Below are 24,780 nucleotides of genomic sequence, written 5' to 3'. Positions count from 1 at the left end.
TTACTGCCCAGCTCTAGCGTGGAGCAACTAAAAGTTCCGCTTAACAACGCCACCGGAACATTACCTACCCCTGTTCAGGTACTCAGAATGTTCCTGAAAGCGGCCCGGAAAATGGCCTGTTTGGCCAGCCCAGTAAAGTTCTGGAGAATTTACCCAGAATTTCTGACAGTGGAAAGACGGCCATTAGGACATAATCAGGATTAACAGCTGGTGTCTTACCTTCAGAGTGAGAGAAAGGTGAGGAGAGGGAACACACTCCACTTCCTCCCGAACTTCTGAACGAGGAATCCCTAAACCTGAAAGGAGGTGATAACCTTTACTGAAAATGTTTTTGAATCATCTGAATGAGGACAGGCTCTGCCCACACAGGTCACAGCACCAGCTTTGGTGAGATTCAATGCACAAGGACAAGAAAAGCAAGAATCATCTAGTTAAAGTTTGAAGGAAATATTCTTTAGGGTGTGTGTGAGTGTGTGTGTGTGAGTGTGAGTGTGTGTGTGTGTGTGCGCGCGCGCATGCACACTTGCACACGTGGTGTACCTGGCGAAGGGATCTCCAGGTCAGTGGTCTGTTGGACATTAGTTCTTCCTGGTCGGGGGTCAAAGGCAGGGACCAGAGCAGAAAACTGCCTCTTTAGAACAAAGTCATCGTCCCATGTCCTCCTCCTACCCCCTTTAGTCTCATACTCTTCCTCTTCCTACAGGACACAACACACACACACACTTATTACACCATAATCTGACATCATTTCCTGTTACCTGTAGTCTTACAGACAGGTAAAGCACTAAGCAAAGATTTTAGAGTGAGCAGGTTGGAGCTGAGACACAGAGCTTGTGGAAAACTACTCCATACATACCAGAACTTCCTCATACTCCTGGTCCTCTTGGTTGTCATCTTCATTTTCATCATCATCATCATCGGGCTCTGGAAGGTCCTCCTCATCGTCCAACTCAGCCAACAACGTGTTGGCACGGCAACTGTCCAGGAAGTCTTTAGAGTCGGAGACAAGCAACCTTTAGGTTCCAATCACACCTCAGGCAAAAGCAGCACACATCCTACGTATTCGCAGCTACGTGACCAGAATGCGATTCTGTTCAGTCTGATGTTTTCTAATCCGACCCTGGCCACTCTCACATGTTGTCCTAAATTAGATGTTTTTCTAAGCTGCTTCAGTTTGCCGACATGTCACGGGTTATCTGACATTTACATCTTTAACATGTGACAATGGGCAAAACATGCTTCTCTTTATTACCCGGTCAGTTTTGCTGGTTCCAGTTGAACCAGTTTGTTTGTGTGTGTGTATGTGTGTGTGTGTGTGTGTGTGTGTGTGTGTGTGTGTGTGTGCGTGCGTGTACCGACCATAGAGAGAGAACTCTGCCTCCTGTCCTGTGTCACTCTCGCTGGATGTAGACGTCAGGCTTGTTGTCAGCGTGTTGCTGAGCAGCTGTCCGACTGACAGACCCGTGGGTGCTGTGGCAACATTGTTGCCACTAGTGACGATGGAGGTTGACATGGTAACAGTGGAGGTGGTACCAGTGGTGGTGAGGTTAGGAAAGCTCTGAGCTCCCATGAGAGGAGAAGCTGTAAACACAAAGCAGGAGAGGTAAACGGCTGGAATCACACAACGAGTGTTTATCTGAGCTGAATCACAGGAGATCTAAAAGACAACACTTCATGCAGCATTTAAAAGTCAACAGCTGTGGAACAGTCCAAACATGTGGCCTATCCTGGAAGAGGAAGACCAGTCCAGTACCACATGGTGGTTGAACTTGGGTTTGCTGGATTCTGCTCAAGTTTCTAACACAGCTCCGGACATTAAAAAGGGTTCTCTGTTTTCTCGCATATCAAGAAGATATTTCTCTAAATGTCAGAAACTAAAGTCCGTCAGTAGAAACCGTAATGTGAACAGATTTTTTATCTCATGAGTCGTCTTCCTTTAAATCTGGACTGAGATGTGTCAACGTGTTTTATTTATCAGCAGTGATGTGATTCATTAGCTCTAATCTGGATATTCCAGGACTAGTCTTTTATCTCACCGAGTCATCAGGCCTCATCCTCAGAGACCTCATTTATTTCTAACAGGAAGTGGTGAGGCAGCAGTACTCACTGGCTGTACTCATGACATTCCTGCCCAGAGTGTTGGTGTTGTTGTCACTGCTGCTGCGGCTCAAGTTCATGTTGTTGGTGGCGTTGGTGCGCGACATGTTGGGTGCACGACGGACAAAAGACTCCACAAAACTGGCTTCTCGAGATGAGAGGTTGGGCACGCTGGCACTGGAACTCATGGGGGCGCCGGCGGCCATGAGAGAGCTGACAGAGAGTCGTGTGTTGGTTGCTGGGCAGAGAGGCCTCTGGGAGTGCGTGTCCTTACTAGAAGACTCTGACACGGAGCTGACATCAGGGGAGCTGACGCTCACCAGTCCCATAGAGATGGCTGAGGCCGGGTCGGTGGCAGCCGCTGCGGAGGGTGAGTGGTGTTCTAACCCAGTCCCTGCTGTGTCAGCAGTCAGTGTGCTGGAGCTGGACGCTGAACCAGATCCACCCTCAGCCGCAGAGGACAGCACAACGATCGGCTCCTGCTGGTGTCCGTCACAGCTGATCCCTCCTCCGGTTACTCTTCCCACAACCCCACCATGGTCGAGCAGCAGACCCTCAGCCCTTCTCTCCAGGTGCAGACCCCCAGAGCCGGCAAGCCCAGCAGAGGAGCTCAAACTCATATCAGAAGAAGAAGCAACACTGCAGACGGAGCTGCTGCTTCCCTTTCTGCTGGAGGAGCTGGCTCCACCCTTGTCGGGGCAGTTATTTTTCACCAGACTGCTCCAAGAAGGCTGCTGGGTAGAAGACAAGGTGGAGCATGAGGAGGTTGAAGTAGTGGTGGTGGTGGTTCCGCCGACAGCTGCTGGTGTCACAGGGGGTCCCACCGTGGATGAGGCGGGACCTGAAACAGTGGATGAGACAGGTTTGGGTGACGGCGCAGTGGCAGCCAACTCAGGGTCGTACCCTGGAGCAAGCTTGAGGTCAAACTTCCCTTCAGCGCCCATACGATAAGAGTTAGAGCCACCAGCATCCCAGGTTACATCAATCCAGCCTGGATGGACAGAGAGATAGGAGGGAGACGGACGAATCGATGTCAGAGCCCCGAAAGAGAGGGAAATACAGAGAGAGTGGCAGAGGGAAGTAGACAGCAGACAAGCAGCTTACATTCAGAACAGCTCCACACCAAACAAAACTGGACTAATGTATAATAAACCATGAACTCAAACCTAAAGCTAACCCTAGAAATCATTTGGTTTGTTGTTTGGCCTTCTAAACCACCTTTCAGAACCAGCTTATGTTAACATGTTTGTCATAAACATTCCTTCAGTCAGATTTTAGGAAATCTGATTGTAAGTTTGACACACGGCAGGATGTTCATGATGATTTTTGACCCGCTTCTCCCCCATAGACCAGCTTAAGGGCGCCCCTGATTACCATAATGGCTCTAAAGATAATCTTATCAGAAAACCTACCATGTGTGGCGTGTTAAGAGCACTCTTGTCTGCATAAAGTCATTTTGGGACAAATCCAATCATGGAGCTGGGTTTTCATAAGTGTTGGATTTTAATAGTCTGACTTTCAAGGACCAACAATCCTGCTGTGTGTTAAATGTGACGTGGAGCCTATCAAAAAGCATGCTGTGTGCTCCACCACATTAATTTACTTCTAAGTCATGTTTGATCTGGCGAGATTTTCCGTCGCGCAGAGAAAGGTCTGTGTGTGTTTTGGCTGTGTTGCTGCACACCAAACTCTGTAGGAATTAAACTGGTGTACCTCTATACATACATACATATATTTAATCACCATCAGCAGGATCTCTTATGGTCTAATTTTTTTCCTGACAGCTTAAAAATCCTGCAGTGGTAACCGGGCCTTAGAAGACAGACCATCACAGCAGATACATTAACATCACTGCAGCATCTGTAACCGCTACTGCCCTGGTAAGAGTCTTTACTTGACATATTTTATCCATCCATCAGAACACACGCATACTTTAATGTGTGACACATAATAAATACACTGATTTTCCTTTTTTGAAGCAAAAAAATAAATACAGCTATTTAATGTTAAGTGTTTCAGATGGACCTGATTGCTTAGTCTACTGGCTGAACTCTACACAAGTGATAAGTGAATTTAGCAGCACTTCGTATACTCCCATGCACGAGCATGCACATGGGTTTGACGACAGAGAAGAGGAGCTTTAAATGGGGGAAGTTAGCTTGTGTAGCAGATGTATCCGAGTACTCCATGAATCCATTGATCACTAAAATATTTATTCATGTATTTATTGGCTACCTGGGCATATGAGACTGTGCACATGCAGATGCCACAGTGCATACCAGGGCTGCTCGATTATGGTAAAAATGATAATCACGATCATTTTGACTGAGATTGAGATCTCAATTATTTAGGACGATTTTTTAATTAATGTTGATTTTGTTTATTTATTCTGTCATAAAACACAACCAGAGGAAATAATGAAGAAAAAGAAAGAAACAAGATAATCACAAAAACAACTCCTGATTCCTAGTATAAAAGAGCCAAATGACTTGCTAATAATTTATGACACAAAGGTTTTAGGCTGAGGTTTAACCTATCTAAGCCTACCCAATACATACTAGGGATGTCACGGTGTGGCAGTAAGCCCCGGTAAAAATGTTCACAATAATAATCGTCTTGTTTTTCTAAATTATATTGTCTCGGTGGATTACCGGGGCCGTGGTGTAGGCGCTGTGACTAGAGGCCGACCGATATGGTTCTTTTAAGGCTGATGCCTATTTTTAAAGTATTTTGTTGCTGATGGCCGATGTCTAAAGTCGATTATTAAAGCAGATATATAAATGTTTTAGCGGCGTCTGAAAATATTTTCGGCCGATATAGAAATAATTTTATATGTTGGCCCGATATTTCAGCCGGTCTCTAGTGGTGACCCTTACCAGCCACCGTCGCATCTGCTTAACTTGCCGCTAGGGCTGTAGCGAAGCCTCGATGACGTCGACGGCTCGATTCTAAAAATTTGTCGACGTCAGATCCGGTAGTCGACGCACCGCGCCCACTTGTTGCATCCCCAGGAGTTTGTAAATAGAGGTGGAATCTGCCCGTCTTTCCTCTAGTTCGCCCTCTTCTCCACCTTCACTAACATCTCCGCCAAATACCGAAGACCCGGAACAATGTCCGTCCACTACTAGATTATTTTCCTGTTTTGCCTGCCTTCGTCTCCCGGCAACAGACAACAACTTCCGGGGTCAGATGCGCTGCTTCGTCTCTACCGCAGATGTAGAAAATCACCGGGAGCGTTTCTCCTTTCATAAGGGAGCTTCTTTCAGACATTAGGAGAGCTGTTTTGGTGGTAGCAGTCTCTCCTCCGTGCTGGTCTGTTTGCTGCTGGGTGTTTTCGGTTTATTTAAACTTGGTAACGGTAAAGCTACTGTTAGCATTTTCGCTAACAGCTTCTTGCGTTACGTTTTGGTTTAGAGTTCATCTTTTTTGTGGTGCAGATCTCCCTTTTATTACATTTAGAGTGTTGTGGGTTTTTGGTTTAGTTTAAAATATCACCTTGAGTTTGGTTTAACCACCCAGTTTAGAGTTTGGACCTTTGGAGATTCTTATTTTGGTCCAGAACCCAGTAATCTTTGCCCAGTGGGACATCCCTACTTATTTGTACTTTTGTTTTAATTCCCCACAGGCAGAATTAGTTTTATTATTCCCAACCTGTGGATGGAAAGGTTTATGTTTTTTTGTAGTTGTAAATAAACCTGATCATCATTTTAACTTTTAAATCCCGTTATTGTCCCTTCCTTTTTGCACATGAGCCAAACTCCCCAGGAGGAGTCGTAACACCACTCGCCTCACACACATAAGTGACCAAAACAAAGCAGCATGGAGACACTCCATCTTCTACCACCTCTCAGGCAGCAGCCTGCACTCCCAAGTTCTACACGTCACCAGTTACAATAAAAGCAGTGTTAAGAAAAATGGAAGGCCTGTATGTTTATTCTCTTACAGTAACAATTTATCAGTTTTTTTGAGGAATTTATTAGAGATTTTTTGGTTTTTATTAACTGTGCAATAGAAAAATAATCATTAGATTAATTGTCTAAATAGTCATTAGAATAGTCGACTATTCGATAAAATAATCGTCAGAATAATCGTTTTAAAAATAATCGTTTACCCCCAGCCCTAGTTGCCGCGCACGTGCACTTAGTAGCTTGTAGTAGCTTGCAACGCCGAGTAAATAACGAGGGAGGGGCAAATAATCGGCTCGTTTTGTTTTTATAATCTATCAAAACTCAGATCATAATTGTGATTAAAATTCAATTAATTGAGCAGCCCTAGTGCATACAGACTCTCATATGCAGTGTAACGCGTAAATCTTGGGGAGACACTGGACAGGTTAAAGGTCATGAATAGGAGGGAATCGAGAGAAAATCGTATTCAGCAAACGGCTGGGCCGAGATCGTTTACACGGATTCAAGAGGTGCAGGCTGAGCTGTCAAAGGATTTGAACTGAAGAGGCAAAAGTACAAGCTGAATTAAAAATCAGAGAATTTGATTACTTGCTGCCACAAACATTTAACCACATCAAGCCCTGAGGACAGAAACAAGGAGCGGGCGGCTTTTTAGAAGGAGCAGGAAAAACTTCCTAAAAACTATGAATAAGTAAACTTGTGACTGCGACTCATCAGGATGAAAGGTGGATGTGGTGTTTTATCAGGTTTTGTTTTCAGGAACCAGGATGGTTCTTACCATTGTGAGCTTCCCCAGTAACAGTGCCCTCTCCTGAAGGATTCCCATCTTGGTCTCGCCACTTCCAGTCGATTCCACGGACAACACGTGCACCCGGGACAATGTACTTCATGACCTGAGACCGGAACAGACGCCGCTGGCGACGAAGGTTTGCCTCTGCCTCTTTCACAGCTTTACCTGGAGGTGGATGAGAAAAACATGGTGTGAGTGGAACCTAAAAGAGCTTTTTAAGCTTTAACAACTCCAGATGGGAGAGACGTGCACTCTTCTCATGATGCATTTTATTCCTCACAACTTTATCACCTTCTCTCTCATTTCACATTGTTGTGTTTGCTCTTTAATGCATGTTCACAGATTTGGAGTCAGCAAGCAACAGGATTACATTTTTTAACTGGTTAGGAGTTAGTCTACTGAGAAGCTCAGGTGACTTGGTTGCATTGCTGGAATCCTGCAGGTTTTTTTTTTTTTGATTGGTTGGACATGGAGAGCACCTGCAGAGCTGCTGCTGAGAAGGATACAATTACGACTTCCAGCAGCATTATCACTTGTGCCGTTTTGTGTGCACACAGACCACGCACGCGCGTGCAGACACACACACAGAATGCTGAATATCAGCAGGGGGACAGATTGAGACAGAATGTCAAGCGTCTGTGACAGCGTGAGCATCCTGTCACTGTGACCGGATTGATCATGCGCCATGGCTACTTGGTCAAAGGGGATGTCCCTTTGGGTGACTGGTTAGCGCGCGTGCCTTTCACCCGGGAGTCTGGGGATCGAATCCCGATTAGACCATTTTTTTATATCCACCACAGATCTCTCTGAAGAACTCACAACATTGACGGCTTCAGCAACGCTGTGCCACTCCGTGGATTTTCTCTTATTTGTTTTGCAAAAGCACTTCCTTTCATTTCTCCACCTCACCCACAGGTACCTCAATGTCTGTTCGTGAAATTGCGCTTCCTTGATCTGCAGTCGCGATCTTAATGGTCGAGCGCTGCAAAGAGCCGGCTTATGTATATGCATGAGATCCACAAGGCACTTTGCATTGACCATTTATGGCAGAAAGTGGGCGTGGTGAGGGCGGGATGTGACTCAGAAACACCTGAGAAGCTCTCTAGTTAGTCTCTGATTTATAAAGCGGAGACTGCGTGAAGCTGTGCGTACTCCATGTTTTATAGGTCACAAACCTACTTGGCATAAGTACATTTTTTTGGCTGAGCTTAAGTACGGTTTTAGTTACGCAACATTTTATAAACGAGACCCCAGGTCTGAGTGGAAAAGGGAGCAGAGTTTTGTGCAGGTGAATGTTTTTACCTAGGGTAAGCACGGATCTAGAATGATAATTTAAAGTTAATCTTTACTTGAAACCAGCTCTGACCTAGTTGGTCCTCGCAGACAGATGTGACCGTGCCATAGAGCTCAAGTCCGGACAAGGACAGGTAGTGGGTCTGACCGCTGGCATTCTTGCCCATCTGCTTGATTCTGATGTGTCTCCAGCCCTGCTTCTCATCTTTGGATGGGTCCAGAGGCCATGTGGCAGTTGATCTGTGGAAAAAAGATGTCTGTTATTTAATGTAGTGGTTTAATCAGATCTGAAGCAACAAAGTTCTCATGAAGTACCCGGGTTCATTGAGGCTGCTGTCATCTATGTGGGTGTAAAGAGTGGACCAGTTCTGGCCATCCTTCGACACCTGAAAAACCCAGTTCCTCAACGCAGAGCGGCCGTAACCCCTAGAGTAGGAGGACATACATCACAGCCACGTCTCAGAATAAATACTGAGAAGTGTGGATTAGTGCTGTGTGTGAGAGTGTGTATGTGTGTGTGTGTGTGTGTGTGTGTGTGTGTGTGTGTGTGTGTGTGTGTGTGTGTTACCTAGCGTGTCTCAGAGTGTATGCTGATGGAATGACCCACAGCCCCAAGTCAACAGCAAACCACGCGTTCTTGTCATCGTTAGTGTGGCAGTTGAGGGCTGAACTGTCTCGACTTAAGATGTCCTCCAACCGCCCATAGGGCAGGTTTCGTCCCTCTGAAGAAGTGACCACCACCAGGCCGTAGGCTGCGGGGTTGACCCACTCATAGGCCGTCCTGCCATGAGCAGAATATCTGGTTAAAACTCAAGATGACTTAGACTAGCAATGAGAACTGAGCCTCTGAGAAACTAGTCAGAGTTTAGAAATCTCACACTGCTTAACCCTGACTGAACAGTGATCACAAACTGCTGTTCTTACTTGGCATTCGTTCCAACCCAGTAGATGAGGCCATTCTCATCAAAATCATGTTGGTGTCTGAAAGTGAAGCTCTGTCCTTCTCTCAGTTTCCTCACAAAAACAAAGGATGAGTGCTCAAAGTCGTACCACTGCTTTGCCACCTGAACAACAGAAGGAAACGGTTCAAACTGAAGTTAAAACGTGTGGAGAGCTTCTTCAGCACAAACTCACCATCTTCAAAAGGTACTGCTCCAGAGACTCCACGGTGGCGAGTGGTTCCATCTTCAACATGCGACCTGTCCGATCGATCAAAGCGGTCTCCCCCGGCGCTCGCTCCAGACGGAAGCGTAACCTCCGGGTCAGAATCTGATGCACATAAACAAAATCAGCTGCTGTGAGCTGGACTCAAGCCTCCGTCAAATCAAAACCAAACCACAGACTCACCTGCAGGTTATAGGAGGAGCCGGGAGTGTCATACAGGTGCAGAGGTAGCCGCTCGATCGACTCCAGGACAGCTATCAACTTCCTGATTAAGGCAACGGCAGGTCGGCTGCACACATGAACACACAACTCTAGTTTAACCCAGATTCCTTAAAAAAATTCCTCCTTAGGTTAGTGAGAATTTCCACACACTCATTTAAAATGCTGAATCTAAATGAGAGCAGTCCACAAGTTTCACTGATAATTACTGAAGAACCCGCCGTAGCATGCTGTAGTTTTATCTTATTGCCGAAAGGAAAAACAAAAGCGATCAGATCACATATGATGGATATTTACTATTTTGTTGTTTGTGTGTTTTATTTTGTGTTTTTGAAATAATGACCAACATTAACGGGCGAATTAAATCCCTTCTATGGTTCAGGAATCTGCATCAATGGACAGCTTGGTCTGGGAAAACCCGTCCTACTCAGCTGAATCTGCATCAGACTCACCAGGCAGCAACTTAAATGGAGTTGAATTCAATAAATTCTGTTAGAGAAAAACTTTGGTTTTAAAAAATTTGGAACACTGAAAAATCATTTTTATTTATTGTTTCCGATTAAAATTGGTCACTTTGAGTTTTTCATTAGGCCCGAGCAGCGAAAGCGCTGCGAAGGCCTCTTGTTTTTGCTCTGATTATTCTTTCTTTATTATTCCGTGCGCGAAATGAATGGCTTTTTGGGGACCTTAACATACCCCAAAACTCACAATATTTTGAAAACTTGTCAGGCCTGGTGAAAAATTTGATATTTTAAAGGTCCCAAAAAAATCGCAAAGAAAATGGCTGAACAGCGCCCCCTACAAAGTGAAAAAAAAAAACCTCTCCATAAAGCTTAGTTTATCGTACAGTTATGAAATTTGGTACACTTGTAGTACTCAACAGTCCGCACAGAAAATTCTCTTGCAAGCATGGTCAATATCAAACAGGAAGTCGGCCATTTTGGATTGAAATGGCGATTTTTAGCCGTTTTTGCCGTTTTTAGGGTCCGTTTCTGATTGGATTGCTCGATCATTTTTCGCACGATCGTCTCAAAAATTGTGTAAAATTGCTCAGAAGGAATGGGCGAACAAAATGACACAAGGATTCTGAGTTTTCGTATATGTTGAAGGGGCAGGGCCAGGCCTCGAAGTTTGACTACTCGCCAAAAATTTTTAAATTCCTATAACTTCATAACTGAATGGAATAGAATTACCAAACTTTCTGTGGTCATTCGTCATCCACCCACAAAGTAAATTGAATGGTCGGATGATGACATCACACAAGCCCCGCCCCCTCCGGACCAAAAAGGTCAAGTTTTACTGTGAAAGGTCCCAAATTGCCCCATTTCACTTAATCACCACAAACTTGTAGCTGGTAACTCAAGACAAGTGGAGGTTGCTTGGCGTCACTTTATGGGAGTTTTCGGCAGAAGGCGGGGCTGTGGCGGCGCGGCGAAGTCAGGCATACCGCCATGGCCTTACGTTTGGCTTCCATTTCATCATTTCTAAAGATATCGTCACGAAACTTGTTGTGAGTGATCCTAGTCCGGCCCCCCAAAAGATCTGATGTAAACATCCGGTGGGCGTGGCCTATTTTCTGAAATAGCGCCCCCTAGGACCATTAAAACTGTCAGCCCCAAGCCATGCTTTGACTGAGGAGTACGAAATTTGGTACACAAATGTGGTTTCTCAGGACCTACAAAAAAGTCTCTTGGAGCCAAGTGCAAAGTTGCACAGGAAGTCGGCCATTTTGGTCCAAGTACGCGATTTAGTGGTTTTCGCACACGTTGTTTGGAGAGTGATGCTCTGTCGTCCTTTTCACCAATCTCCTTCAAGCTTCTGCTATATACTCTTAAGACATAGGGGAAAAAATTCAACCGTCGGATTTTTCAAAAGTTGAAAGGTGTGGGCGTGGCTAAGCCTCAAACTTTGACCTGCCGCCACGCCACTCTTTTTTTCACAGCTCCCTACTGGACTCCTTTTACCCAATCACCAAGAATCTCTGGCAAATAGCAGTAGACAACTTGAGGTCACTTGGTCTCCAGTACTGGCAGGTTTCAAAAAAAGGCGGGGCTTTGGGAGCATGGCGAAAATCGCCATCACGCCATGGAAATACGTTTGCCTCTCATTTCTTTATTTATGGTGATATCGCTACGAAACTGCTGGTGAGTGATCATATTCTGACCCCTAAGAGAAATAGACAGCTGAAGTATGTGGGCGTGGCCTATTTTCTGAAATAGCGCCCCCTAGGACCATTTAAACAAACAGCCCCAAGCCATGCTTTGACTGAGGATTACGAAATTTGGTACACTAATGTGGTGTCTCAGGACCTACAAAAAAAGTCTTTTGGAGCCAAGTGCAAAGTTGCACAGGAAGTCGGCCATTTTGGTCCAAGTACGCGTTTTACTGGTTTTCGCACACTTTGTTTGGAGAGTGGTGCTCCGTCGCCCTTTTCACCGATCTTCTTCAAACTTCTGCTATATGCTCTTAAACCACAGAGGAAAAAATTCAACCGTCGGATTTTTCAAAAGTTGAAAGGTGTGGGCGTGGCTAAGCCTCAAACTTTGACCTGTCGCCACGCCACTCTTTTTTTCACAGCTCCCTACTGGACTCCTTTTACCCAATCACCAGGAACATCTGGCAGATAGCAGTAGACAACTTGAGGTCACTTAATCTCCAGTACTGGCAGGTTTCGAAAAAAGGCGGGGCTTTGGGAGCATGGCGAAAATCGCCATCATGCCATGGAAATACATTTGCCTCTCATTTCTTCATTTATGGTGATATTGCTACGAAACTGCTGGTGAGTGATCATATTCTGACCCCCAAGAGAAATAGACAGCTGAAGTTTGTGGGCGTGGCCTATTTTCTGAAATAGTGCCCCCTAGGACCATTTAAACAATCAGCCCCAAGCCATGCTTTGACTGAGGATTACGAAATTTGGTACACTAATGTGGTGTCTCAGGACCTACAAAAAAGTCTTTTGGAGCCAAGTGCAAAGTCGCACAGAAAGTCGGCCATTGTGGTCCAAGTACGCGATTTAGTGGTTTTCGCACACGTTGTTTGGAGAGTGATGCTCCATCGCCCTTTTGACCAATCGCCTCTAAACTTCTGCTATATACTCTTAAGACTTAGGGGAAAAAATTCAACTGTCGGATTTTTCAAAAGTTGAAAGGTGTGGGCGTGGCTAAGTCTCAAACTTTGACCTTTCGCCATTACATTACTTGACTTAATAACTCCCATGTGCATTATCAGATCTATATCAAACTTTGTCTGTGTGATCACTGACCACATCTTAAGAAAATGACAACGTGGACAGCTGACATCACCTAAGCCCCGCCCCCTGACTACAGGGCATTTAGTTGTAAATGGTCACAGCGCCCCCTGGATGGTTTCAAACTTTATTAACTTCTAAAGACAAGGTTAGAATGGCATTATACTTGGCTTGTGACATCACGTGACTGAACCAAACACATTGGAGTTGTTCAAATCCCTGTAGCTCTGCCCCTTTCAGCTCACTGGCTTTAGATAACATACACAACGTCCGATTGATGCCAAAATAACAGAAAACCATCTTTGTCAACCAAAGCTGACCTCAATGGGACTTTTCTGTAGTTGGTCACAGTGCCGCCTAGTTAACTTTAACCTTCGGTAACTTTAAAAAACGTGGTCAGAATAGCACTAACGTTGGTCACTGTCATCACACCACCAGTGTGGCAAAGATGGAGTATGCCCTAGTGGTGAGACGTGTAATATAATGGTGGGCTCAGAGGGGATGCTGAGTCAGGGTGAGGTGCAGACGAGGTGACCGTTAGCGGTTTCATGTGTCGGGGTGGTCGACGTTTCTGTTCCGGGGACGTGCCCTGGTGCCCCTGGCTGCCGGCCAGGCCGGAGCGGCGCGGAGCTGCGAGGGCCGAACGACGCTGCTTGCAGCTTTAATTTATATTTGTTCTTTATATAACCAGGAAGGTCCCATTGAGATTAAAAACCTTTTCAAGGGAGTCTTGGCTAAGAGGCAGCAAAAGTTACAAACTGCAAACTTCATGCAGGCTGAACATGAAAATAGTCTCCTACACCTATCTCCTGCACTAGCTTCTGATAGAAAATAGACAGTGAAACTCCAGGATTTGACAGGTCTACGTCACACTGTCATTTAGCATTCATGGACTCACACATCTCGATTCACAACAGGGAAGGCTGTTGTTGGTTTTAGTGTCCAGGAAACAGCAGAGAGCATCTCGGCTAGTAGAAGCTAACTGTTAGCATTAGCAACTCCACCACATAGCAGAACTCCTTCAGGCTTGTGGAGATAAAACATCAACGTGGCAGAGCAAACAAAGTCAGTGGTAGAGTCGTGTTGCTGTCATTCAATCAGATGTCCAAATATCAGGAAATACGAGTTCAAAACCTGCCGTTTTCAGCTCAGCTCTGGTCTGGCTCACTTGTAGTTCCTGAATCAGGTGCACTGGTGCTTTGTTTCCCTAGAGTACAACTTACAAGACATTCATTCCTACTAAAGACCACTGATTAAAGGAGTGTTCAACACTATGAACTTTTTTTTTTTTTACAACTAGTGCTTCTCCGTTACATTTTGACCACATTTTCAAAGCTAAGGAAAAATAAAGATCTATTCGATTAATCGATTATTAAAATAATTGATAGCCGCAGCCCAAATCTCCCGTAATGTGGTACACCTCCTGGCTGCATAACCTCAGTGATCCCGGCTTGGTGAGTCAACTATTTCTGGTCAGGCTGATTATTAAATATACAAACTAAAAACCTACCAGCTTCTAATTTGACCCACGTTGTTAAACTTTCAAACACAAAAAAGCTGACGTGCTACTATTTTGTGCATCAACACGTTGATTTTTTTTCTCCCTTCAGCTTTTATGGAAAATAAATATCCATCTTCGATCTGCAAATTTGTACTATTTGATTTAATCAGAGTAAATCCTGGAATAAAACTCAACCACGGGTGAAAGTATCAATCCTAAAACCAACCAGAACATAAAAATAGATCAGAGTTATTAGATTTACCTTTCATTATCTTCATTCTCGCTGAAAGCTGCCTTAAAGACGTTGATCCTCTCCATTAAAGGTTTACAATCATGTTTCACATCCAGTTCAGCACTCTGTATGGTTACAGACAAAAAGCTTTAGATCACTGTATTAGAACAATTACACATTTAACTCCAAATATTTTAATTTCAACAAGAAAATCAAAAATGTCAGATTTTTGTGGCTAAACAGGTGAACAAAAGAAAAAACTACACTGGTACATTTATTCTTTCAATCATTAGTAGTGCTGTACCACACCCTATCGTTTACAGTAACATCTGTTTATATTTAATGGTGCCGAATGACCCGGAAATGTCCAGTGACCCAGCTGGAGCAGCAGATTAGGCCTCTGGAGCAACGACTGCATGAACCAAGTCTGGCTACAGGAGAACAGGGGCCTCATTTATCAACCGTACTTACGCACAGATCTGAGTGTATTTCCTGTGTGGACACTTGTTAAAGCATTGTGTGGTATTCATGAATTTGTATGTGGAAATGTTCCTAAATATAAAAAAACCTCACACAATGTGTACAAACAGCATCTAGTGGTCGAACGGGGGAAATGCAACACCGAAGGTCTCAGTCATACACGTTCCTCATCCACAAATTATTTTACACAAATTAATTCAGTGACAAAACAGCTGTACCCCATTACTGATGCTGAAACACCCATGACCGACAGGACTCTAATGTAGTAGAATGGCTGATTTGGGGATTTTGTAACTGCAACTTTTACTCACAAGTTTTTAATCATTTTTCATTTATTTATTTTTTTAATTGAATTTTTGTCCTTGTGAAGGACCTCATTTTGCTTGAGAGGCGCTATATAAAAGAGTGTGTGTGTGTGTGTGTGTGTGTGTGTGTGTGTGTGTGTGTGTGTGTGTGTGTGTGTGTGTGTGTGTGTGTGTGTGTGTGTGTGTGTGTTCTAAAGCTCAGACTGGTAGTGAATAGGCACTAAAGTTAAACTTTGACAAGAATCAATACATTTTTATGCATTTAATCTACTGATTTATGTTTATAATTTCTCAAAGTTAACTTGTAAACATTTTACAGGAGGAAAAATATCGAGATATACATCGTAAATCGTAATTCAACTAAAAGATAGAGATATAAGTTTTCATCCATATCGCCCAGCCCTACTATAACCTAAAAGGAGCCTTGCTGCTTTTATAAAATCTAAGACCAACCAGCCTCAAAGAAATTACATTTGTTTCACTGAGTTTAAAAATCTGTAGTTAAAGACACAGAAAATGATTTCTGATTGTCTCTAAAAGCTAAAAAGGATGTTTAAAACAACAGAATAATTTTATTCAGAGTTAAAATCAAACAAATGTTTAGAGCCACCGGTGTCTCTTCTTACACACTCACATTGCTGAGGACGGTGAACAGAGCCTGGACCAGACCGCTGCTGCACATTTCATAAGGTGAAATGGTGTTTTCATCCTTCAAAACCACAATCAGGTTCTCCAGAGCTGTTTTCATCAGGTCCCTCCACGTGTTCTCCCCCTCAAGACTCTGCAAACGGCATTAATTACACACACACACGGTTTTCCTTATTGCTGCAGGGAATCGGAGTGTGTGTGCTCATGTGTGTTAGTGTTAATGTTCTGCACCTGTCTGTTGATGTGAAGCTCCCAGGCAGACTCCAGCTGAGTGGAGATGTTCCTCAGGGTCACCACCACTCCTCTGGGCATGCTCTCCACAGCTTTGAAGTGGTCATCATACAGCTCCCTGGCCATGCTCTTCACCTTCTGCTTCGTCTTTTCTAGTTTGGATTTCAGCTTCCTGCCTCTCTTCCCAGTCCAGCCAGTGACAAACTCAGAACCTGGTGACAGACCACCCAGGGAATGATGCTTCTGAAGGTCTAAACACAGCAAACCGAGTTCTATACAGTTTGTTAATGGTGTCTAACCCTTTACACCGCTGGGGTAAAGGTCTTACACGTTTAAGACCTTGAGAATTCTAATTTTAGGAAAACCCACAAGTCATCTTATCTCACAAACATTAATGCTGTCAGTAAACCTTTCAAAAAACAAAAGATCACAGAGAAAAGTCTAATGAATGCATTAAACCTTCACCGTGTACTGCCATCGCTACGTTAACATGTCGGTTTTGTCAGCTGTCAAATACATTCTGGGCCTTTTTTTCCCAGCATACCCCTCGATTTCAATTGCTGAAATTAGTCAGATGGACCTCATGAAACTAAGTAATAGTCCGGTAACAACAACAATTTATGTGTTTATGTGAAACATTAGAAACACGTTTCTTCAATAAATTGAGGGGCCTGGCAGCCCTGCATTTAACTCTTCTGTACCTCCAGCCCGAAGATAAGAAGGTGAACAGTCGCTGTTGGGGTGGGAGGGGTCTTTGATATATAATTAGTAGGATAGTCCAGAACTTGCCTCACTTGTTCGCAGCAAACCGGGAATGTGCACTTTGCTAGTTACCAATTCACTGCTGTGTTGGCCTCGCAACTAAATATTGTGACAACGTCAGTTAGGATAAACCCACGTTTGGGGAATGGGGATCGGATTTATTGGAATTCTTTAGAATAATGATCAACTCTGATGAACTGTACAGGCCTTCCCCATCAGCACTTCTCTGTCCAACCAGAATAAGCTTGAAGTGCAGCTCAGTCCCTCTGAAGAATGTTGTGACATCATATGGTACCAGCTAACATTCTAGGGTGCCTCTTAGCCAATAGTGATGGCAGATTTAAATTCAAATGCAGTGCAGAGTTTTTACCTGACAACGGCACAACACCGACAGTTTTAGGCAGAAAATTAAAATTGTAACTAAAGTGCAAAACTATTAACTACACGTGTCTGCAGCACGATTAGACACGCATTTATATTTATCAGAAAAAAAAAGTTGATTTGGGGGTGACTTGCTCTTTAAGACCGTGCTCTGGAGATATTTTAGACCCCAGATTCTGACTTACCGAGTGATGTCTCTGCAGTGAACGAGTGTTTGGTTCCCCTATTTGATTCAAACACAAAGCCAGGGAGGTCCTCCTTCAGAATAGTGGCCTGCTGCCCATCAGAGTTATGAATGGCGATCTCTCCATCTTTCAGGCAAGTCAGAGACCAGTTCCCAACAGTCAGCTTAATGGGACCGACGATGGAGAGGATGGGCTGGCTGGTCGTCACGGGTTTCACCTGACTTCTTGCCCGCTGAAGCTTCTCCAGGAATTCACTGCGAGATTCTGCAGACAGTAAAGACCAGTGATCCATCAGATCATGTCAAACTGACAGACGGATCTGGCTTTGAACTGCGAGACAAATTTATAAAAGACTTGGAGCTGGTCTACAGCAAGTTAGGACATAAACTCCTAAGTACAAGTCTGCAGAAGAAACCTTAACAGCTGTTAAAAATTAAGTTGAACGTTTTATTTAGGAAACTTTTACTTATCTGACTGGAATAAAACTGTCAGATCTTTAATCTTCACACTGTTCCAAAATAGCAAATGAAACAAAACAGTTTAAGTGTGATGAGTAAAAGTCCAACACACCTGAGCTGTCCGAGCCTCCTTCTGGACTCCCACTGGAGTACATGGTGGCCAGCTTCCCATCAAGGATGAACCTAAACCAGCCGTTGGAGCCATTGGAAAGCTCCAGGGCCGCGGCGTCTGACCAGATGTAAAGACAGTCTCTGCCCCTGATGATGGACCAGTCCCTCCAGTGGTAGGGCTTACCCTGCTGAATCTCCTTGGCATCTTCCTGCACATCGTCCTCCTGCAGAACATCAGTCAGTAAATCCCTTACACAAGCCTGTGTGTGTCATTCACCCATGCAGCAGCAGGACATGAGCTCTTTGCTTTTCCCAATTTATTTGTGACTGGTATCTTTTAGGCAGTAAATAATAGTGACTCTAGAGACTAGCTGAGCTAAGTAGTCCGCCAACCTGCTCTTCTTCTTGGTGGACAACAGGCTGTGGGTTTTATTTTTGGAAACACTAAATAGAACCTGGATTTAATCTAATTGATGTTTCATTCTGTTGTGTTTTTATTCAGGTTTTCTCTTTGAAATCACAACATTGCATCACAGTTTTTTACCTTTTCGGGCTTTGCTTCATCCTCATTCTCGTCATCAGATGCCGGCCCAGCCAGAGTTGATACTTTGTTGATGACTCCTAATCGAGCCAGCTGGTCCAGAAAAACATCTCCACCTTTATCTACCAGATCCCTGATAATCTGCAGAGCCAGGAGGTGGCCATCATCATCGTCCTGCCAAACAACACCAGAAACATTGAGACTCCAAATAATAATACATGTAGGTCTACACACACCACACACACACTTGAGCAGAGTTTTGGACATACCTCCTGATCGAGGACAGTGGCAGTGATCTCCACAAGGACTGTGGGCAGGTTGTGTCCCGTCTCGCTGTCACACACCTCCCTCAGCAGAACTTCACTGCTGTAATGGATCATCTTTCTGATCAGAGCCAGACTGGCTTTCCTACAAACCAACAGTCACTATTAGTTTTACCACTCCACAGCTAAGTGATGGGGAACACTGATCAGGAACAGGTGGGGGTCAGTGGTTTGAATCCAGCTGCTCTGAATGGTTTGCAAACTTAAAGGAACAGCTTGTGGTTTGACCCAGCTGTGGTCTGTGAAACTGCTACGTAGCGTGGTTTGATCTGAATCTGTTTACCTGATGGAAGGCAGCATGGTTTGCTGAAAGGTTTGTGCAAAAACAGGTAAAAGCCTCTTCAGGTAGAAGGGAGCCATCTCTGGGTCTCCTTTAGGCTCACTGCCTTCCTCCTCCTCTTTGGTTGCATCCTTCTTCCTCTTGTCGTCACCTTTGTTCACCGGACACATCCAGTCCCCTGCAAAAGAATCCACCTGGAATTTATAAAGTGTCCTCTCACCAACAGACATTTGGTCGTAGAGGTTTTGAGACATTAGAGTCTCATCTGTGGACCTTAAAGGTAAATTCAGACAGTCTGATTTTTAATACCACAGCTGAGCCACTGATCCATTTCATAGGGCTGTCGCGGTTGAGGAATTCCCCCTGCGGTGATTCAGGGTGGCTTAATATTGCGGTGTGCGATATTATTGCAGCACTTTTTTTTATTGCAGTACTATCTAAACATAATGTTTACAAAGGGCTGTAGCGAAGCCTCGACGAAGTCGACGGCTCGATTCTAAAAATTTGTCGACGTCAGATCCGGAAGTCGACGCACCGCGCCCACTTGTTGCATCCCCAGGAGTTTGTAAATAGAGGAGGAATCTGCCTGTTTTTCCTCTAGTTCGCCCTCTTCTCCGCCTTCACTAACATCTCCGCCAAATACCGAAGACCCGGAACAATGTCCGTCCACTACTAGATTATTTTCCTGTTTTGCCCGCCTTCGTCTCCCGGCAACAGACAACAACTTCCGGGGTCAGATGCGCTGCTTCGTGTCTATCGCAGATGTAGAAAATCACCGGGAGCGCTTCTCCCTTCATTAAGGAGCTTCTTTCAGACATGAGGAGAGCTGTTTTGGTGGTAGCAGTCTCTCCTCCGTGCTGGTCTGTTTGCTGCTGGGTGTTTTTGGTTTATTTAAACTTGGTAACTTGAACTTAATGTTGGTAAAGCTACTGTTAGCATCTTCGCTAACAGCTTCTTGCGTTGGGATAAGCTGTTACGTTTTGGTTTAGAGTTCATCTTTTTTGTGGTGTAGATCTCCCTTTTATTACATTTAGAGTGTTGTGGGTTTTCGGTTTAGTGTAAAATATCACCTGAGTTTGGTTTAACCCGTAACACCACTCGCCTCACGCACATAAGTGACCAAAACAAAGCAGCATGGAGACACTCCGTCTTCTACCACCTCTCAGGCAGCAGCCTGCACTCCCAAGTTCTACACGTCACCAGAACATAACCAAACAACACAATAAACGCAGTGGTATACAAAATGGAAGGCCTGTAGTGTTTATTCTCTTACAGTAAGAATTTATCAATTTTTTTGAGGAATTTATTTGAGATTTTCTGGTTTTTGTTAATTGTGCAATAGAAAAATAATCATTAGATTAATTTTCTAAATAGTCATTAGAATAGTCGACTATTCGATAAAATAATCATCAGAATAATCGTTTTAAAAATAATCGTTTACCCCCAGCCCTAATGTTTACACATTTAAAAAAGGTTAAAAATTGCCGTGCCTTCTTTAATAACACTTTACTGAATGCAGATCAAAGGGCAGTAACAACGCAGATCGCAGTAACGTTTGTTTCTCCGACAGTCGGAGTCCGACTGAACTTAAAAAAAAAAACAAAATTCAGGAGGTTAAACTTTTAAATGCAAATTTGGCTGCAGCATCTAACAAATAAGAAACAAGTCCCCATTTTGTTTAGTTGTTTAAAATCAAGCATAAAAAATTACATTTCACTTTCACTTTCACACACACGAATGATGGTGATTTATAGCTCGGTCACGTCCTTGTTACCCACAAGGAAAACCAGCATGTTAACCATATACGGTTTGAGAGAGGATCTGAGAGGGGTGGCAACATTTCCAGCAACACTGAAAACCCTCTCGGATGGTGCGCTCGTTGCACTAACGCACACGTACCTGCGTATGACTGGCGAGCAAAGGGAATCTCTCCCGGTCGTTGCTCCACCATGTCAGGGGGGTTTCTTTAGGGTGGATGCATTCCTCCTGCAGGTAGCGAGTGAGCTCCAGCTCGGCTCAAACTCTCTTCGGGACGGTTGCAGAAGCAGTGCTTGTCCGGGACTTCAGCAGGTCTCCGAGCGTTTATTATTATTTTTTGCCGCTGGTGGCAGCTCTGTCTCGGCCAAGGACTCTGGCTGCGCAGCAGCTGACGTACTGAAAACCAAAGTGCTCCCAAAGGAGCGAAGTAACGTTTCGTTTTGATACCAGTGCAGCCATCCTTCTCAACATGCATCATTGAGTTGAACCAAGTTCAGTAATCGCGGTGGCCCATGATGCAGCGCGGTGGGCTTCTTCATATTGCGATATTTCATTTTTGCGGTTACCATGACAGCCCCATCGTTTCATCAGGGTTGGGAGGTAAACTAACCTGGGGACTGCAGTATAGCCACCACTTCACTGTGTCCTCGCTCCCTGGCTTTATCCAGAGGAGTCTTTCCATCCTCGTCTCTCAGGTCTGGGTTTGCTCCATGACGCAGAAGAGTCTGACCACAAAAACAAACACGTGTTATGATGGAAGCATCCAACCAAAAATATGTTTTAAAGATACAACAGCTGAGCAGAAACACAAGTGGTGATGTTTTAACCCTGACAGTGAGCACAGCTTACCTTGGCTACTTGTGGGCGACCAAAACAGGCAGCATAGTGCAGTGAGGATGACCTCTGACCTCTGTTAACATCTGCCCCGCGCTCACATAAAAACTCCACCTGAAACAAAAGTTTTGTTGGATTTAAACCAGAATGAAGATGAAGAGCAGATTACAAAGACTGGTTTTACTCTGAGACCAGTACTACCAGCTGACACTGGCGTCCAGCACCAAGGACTCATGTTAAAAAGTGACTGAAGATTTTTAAAACCTACTCAGAGTTGCCCACATATATGAACATGTTCACTCATGGAGTGTTTAATCTCTGTACTGAGACAAATACATTCATGTGGGAGTAGAACATCAGTAAACCCACGCTGATTCAGAGTGAAGCCACCAACCAAACGTTGAAAGAACTTCAGATTCGTTGATGGTTGAAGGTAAAAAAAAATAATAATGAAGAAATCAGAAAACTCAGTAGCTTTATACAACAACCCTAAAATGCCCTGAACTCCATCGTTTTTCTCACGAAAACAAATTCCTATAAGAGTGTGTCCATTTGTTTTTACCATCTCCTGAGTGCCAAAAGCTGAAGCCCAGTTGAGCAGCGTCTGTCCGACATCATCCATGAAGTTTACCTCAAAAGCTGTAAAAAAAAAATATATATATATGTATATTAAAAAAAACATAACATACAAAGTTATCACTTGTTTCCCGCAATAAACGCTAAGAGAATCCTGAATTTAGCCGATTCATGTGCACATTAATTAGAATATTGATTTATTTATAGGTTGCATCGAGTCACTAACTAGTGTCAGAGTCTTTACAGCAATCCTCATACCAAGCAAGCATTTAGCGACAGTGGAGAGGAAAACTCCCTTTTAACAGGAAGAAACCCCCAGAGGATCCTGGCAGCCATCCACCATTATTCTGAACACTGTTTGTGATGTCTGTAGTTTGAATCTGACAGCTTCAGTTTTAACAGTCACTGCATTTACCCGCACGTGCTTTAGTTAAAAACTACAGCACCGTTAATGCACAAGAGGTTTTTGATAGTACATCATCTATAGATAACGTAGAATTTTGTCTAACCTCCAGTATCGATGGCATCAATCAGAGCGTCTGTGTCCTTGCTGCGGATACAGTCAATCAGCTGTCGGTGGGACCGCTCTCCTGAGCTGTCCAGGCGCCGTAACCCGGGGATTCGACCCGCTGAACCTGCAGTTGACTTTGGCAGTGCCTTCCGTCCCTCGAACAGGAGAACCAGCAGTAGATCCACCAGCCTCATGGTGTCGAGCACACAGCGCTCATCTCCTCTCAAAGCACACTCCATTGAGTCAGGTAGTGCTGAACGCAGCAGGTCCTGAACACCAGACCAAAATAAGCATCAACCAGACGACGAGCAGAAGGTACAACTTCTGCTCTCATTCTTTCAAATATAATTAACTTTTCAGCTTAAATCCTGACTGTGTGGACCTACATGTGTGACCAGAGGTGAACCTCTGCACAGCGTGGACAGCAGGCTGACGATGGTGGACACCTGGTTACTCAGCTTGGAGTCAGCAGCACAGGGCGTAGCGCCGGTGGAGGGCCGCCCCGGCTTACAGGAGGAGGTGGAGTTTGATACAATACCACCGGCAGCTGCCATGCGGGACAGCAGCTCCTCTGTAAGGCCGTGTTTAGCTAAAGGGGCGGGGTCAACACCTCTACGGGTGAATCGATCAGCCAATGAAGCAAAGCAGCGTAAAGCCCCATCTGAAACCTGGAGGAACGAAGTAGCACATGTTCAAAAGACTAAATTAGCTAAATTATACAAGACGTGTTCATTATGATCATGTCTATTCAGGAAGCACTAGTACATGTGAGAGACAGAGAGAGACAGATAGAGACAGACAGAGAGAGAGAGAGAGAGAGAGAGACAGAGACAGAGAGAGAGACAGAGAGAGAGAGAGAGGCAGAGAGAGAGAGAGCGACAGAGAGACAGAGAGAGAGACAGAGAGAGAGAGAGCGACAGAGAGACAGAGAGAGAGACAGAGAGAGAGAGAGAGGCAGAGAGAAACAAAGAGCGACAGAGAGAGACAGAAAGAGAAAGAGAGAGAGAGAGAGAGAGAGACAGAGGAGAGAGAGAGAGAGAGAAACAAAGAGTGACAGAGAGACAGAAAGAGAGAGAGAGAAACAAAGAGCGACAGAGAGAGACAGAAAGAGACAGAGAGAGAGAGGAGAGAGAGACAGAGAGAGAGAAACAAAGAGCGACAGAGAGAGACAGAGACAGAGAGAGCGAGAGCGAGGAGAGAGAGAAAAACAAAGAGCGACAGAGAGAGAGGAGAGAGAGAGAGAAACAAAGAGCGACAGACAGACAGAGAGAGAGAGACAGAGAGGAGAAAGAGAGAGAGAGAGAGAGAAAGAGAAAGAGAAAGAGAAAGAGAAAGAGAAAGAGAGAGAGAGAGAGAGAGAGAGAGAAAGAGAAAGAGAAAGAGAAAGAGAGAGAGAGAGAGAGAGAGGAGAGAGAGGAGAGAGAGAGAGAGAGAGAGAGAGAGAGAGACCCTAACCACAGCCTGGACTCTGCTCAGGAAGATCCCACAGATCAAAAGTGAGTAACAGAACATTTGGGTGAGGTTTGGTTGGAAAGCTCCTAACTAATTACCTGATGGTCTTCATGTTTGAGGAGACTGGACAAAGACTCAACACAGGTCTCCAGAGATGAGTCCTGAGGCTCCATCTTGCTGCAAAGGCGGGACACCACAGCCATTGCTGAGTGTAAAGTATCTTTGTGGACCAGGTGTCCGCTGTCTCTGATAAAACTCAGCACACAGTTCAGACCACCAGCGTCAAACACAGCACCAGACTCTCGGGTACAGATCAGCTCCAACACCTGCACAAAAGCATCAGTCATGTTAAAAGTCTCAGGGCCCGTTTTACACCTCTGGACTAGGGATACAAGCAATTCATCGATTATCAATTAACTGTCGATAAGAAATTACTTGAGTAAAATTATTTTATTGAAATTAATTGCGTTTTGAACCCGTAATTCCCTGC

General features: G+C 44.5%; 1 protein-coding gene across 3 annotated transcripts in view; it reads right to left on the bottom strand.

Moving 5' to 3' along the window:
• The window catches only part of hectd1 (HECT domain containing 1), a 59,309-nt gene that overhangs the window by 11,328 nt on the left and 23,201 nt on the right, over window positions 1-24,780 (bottom strand). The window contains exons 5-31 of one of the 3 annotated variants that reach the window (XM_070547037.1): window positions 24,389-24,616; window positions 23,225-23,506; window positions 22,837-23,107; window positions 22,314-22,390; window positions 21,767-21,865; window positions 21,528-21,642; window positions 19,163-19,337; window positions 18,826-18,964; window positions 18,560-18,730; window positions 18,017-18,239; window positions 17,447-17,710; window positions 16,119-16,330; window positions 15,874-16,020; window positions 14,485-14,579; window positions 9,436-9,541; window positions 9,223-9,357; window positions 9,013-9,152; window positions 8,657-8,869; window positions 8,404-8,514; window positions 8,162-8,328; window positions 6,784-6,960; window positions 2,922-3,088; window positions 2,108-2,828; window positions 1,360-1,581; window positions 857-990; window positions 541-697; window positions 220-296 (exon numbers count right to left, since the gene is read on the bottom strand). In XM_070547037.1, the coding sequence (XP_070403138.1) occupies window positions 220-296; window positions 541-697; window positions 857-990; window positions 1,360-1,581; window positions 2,108-2,828; window positions 2,922-3,088; window positions 6,784-6,960; window positions 8,162-8,328; window positions 8,404-8,514; window positions 8,657-8,869; window positions 9,013-9,152; window positions 9,223-9,357; window positions 9,436-9,541; window positions 14,485-14,579; window positions 15,874-16,020; window positions 16,119-16,330; window positions 17,447-17,710; window positions 18,017-18,239; window positions 18,560-18,730; window positions 18,826-18,964; window positions 19,163-19,337; window positions 21,528-21,642; window positions 21,767-21,865; window positions 22,314-22,390; window positions 22,837-23,107; window positions 23,225-23,506; window positions 24,389-24,616 (5,025 nt within the window). Of the gene's footprint in view, window positions 1-219; window positions 297-540; window positions 698-856; window positions 991-1,359; window positions 1,582-2,107; window positions 3,089-6,783; window positions 6,961-8,161; window positions 8,329-8,403; window positions 8,515-8,656; window positions 8,870-9,012; window positions 9,153-9,222; window positions 9,358-9,435; window positions 9,542-14,484; window positions 14,580-15,873; window positions 16,021-16,118; window positions 16,331-17,446; window positions 17,711-18,016; window positions 18,240-18,559; window positions 18,731-18,825; window positions 18,965-19,162; window positions 19,338-21,527; window positions 21,643-21,766; window positions 21,866-22,313; window positions 22,391-22,836; window positions 23,108-23,224; window positions 23,507-24,388; window positions 24,617-24,780 lie in introns of all 3 variants that reach the window. The other 2 variants (XM_015969415.3, XM_015969416.3) reach the window with 2 other exon arrangements.

This window comes from Nothobranchius furzeri, chromosome 18 (genome assembly GCF_043380555.1).
Source record: "Nothobranchius furzeri strain GRZ-AD chromosome 18, NfurGRZ-RIMD1, whole genome shotgun sequence".
Taxonomy (NCBI): domain Eukaryota; kingdom Metazoa; phylum Chordata; class Actinopteri; order Cyprinodontiformes; family Nothobranchiidae; genus Nothobranchius; species Nothobranchius furzeri.
The sequence above is the reverse complement of the archived record's forward strand: the minus strand, read 5'-3'. Positions and strand labels throughout refer to the sequence as shown.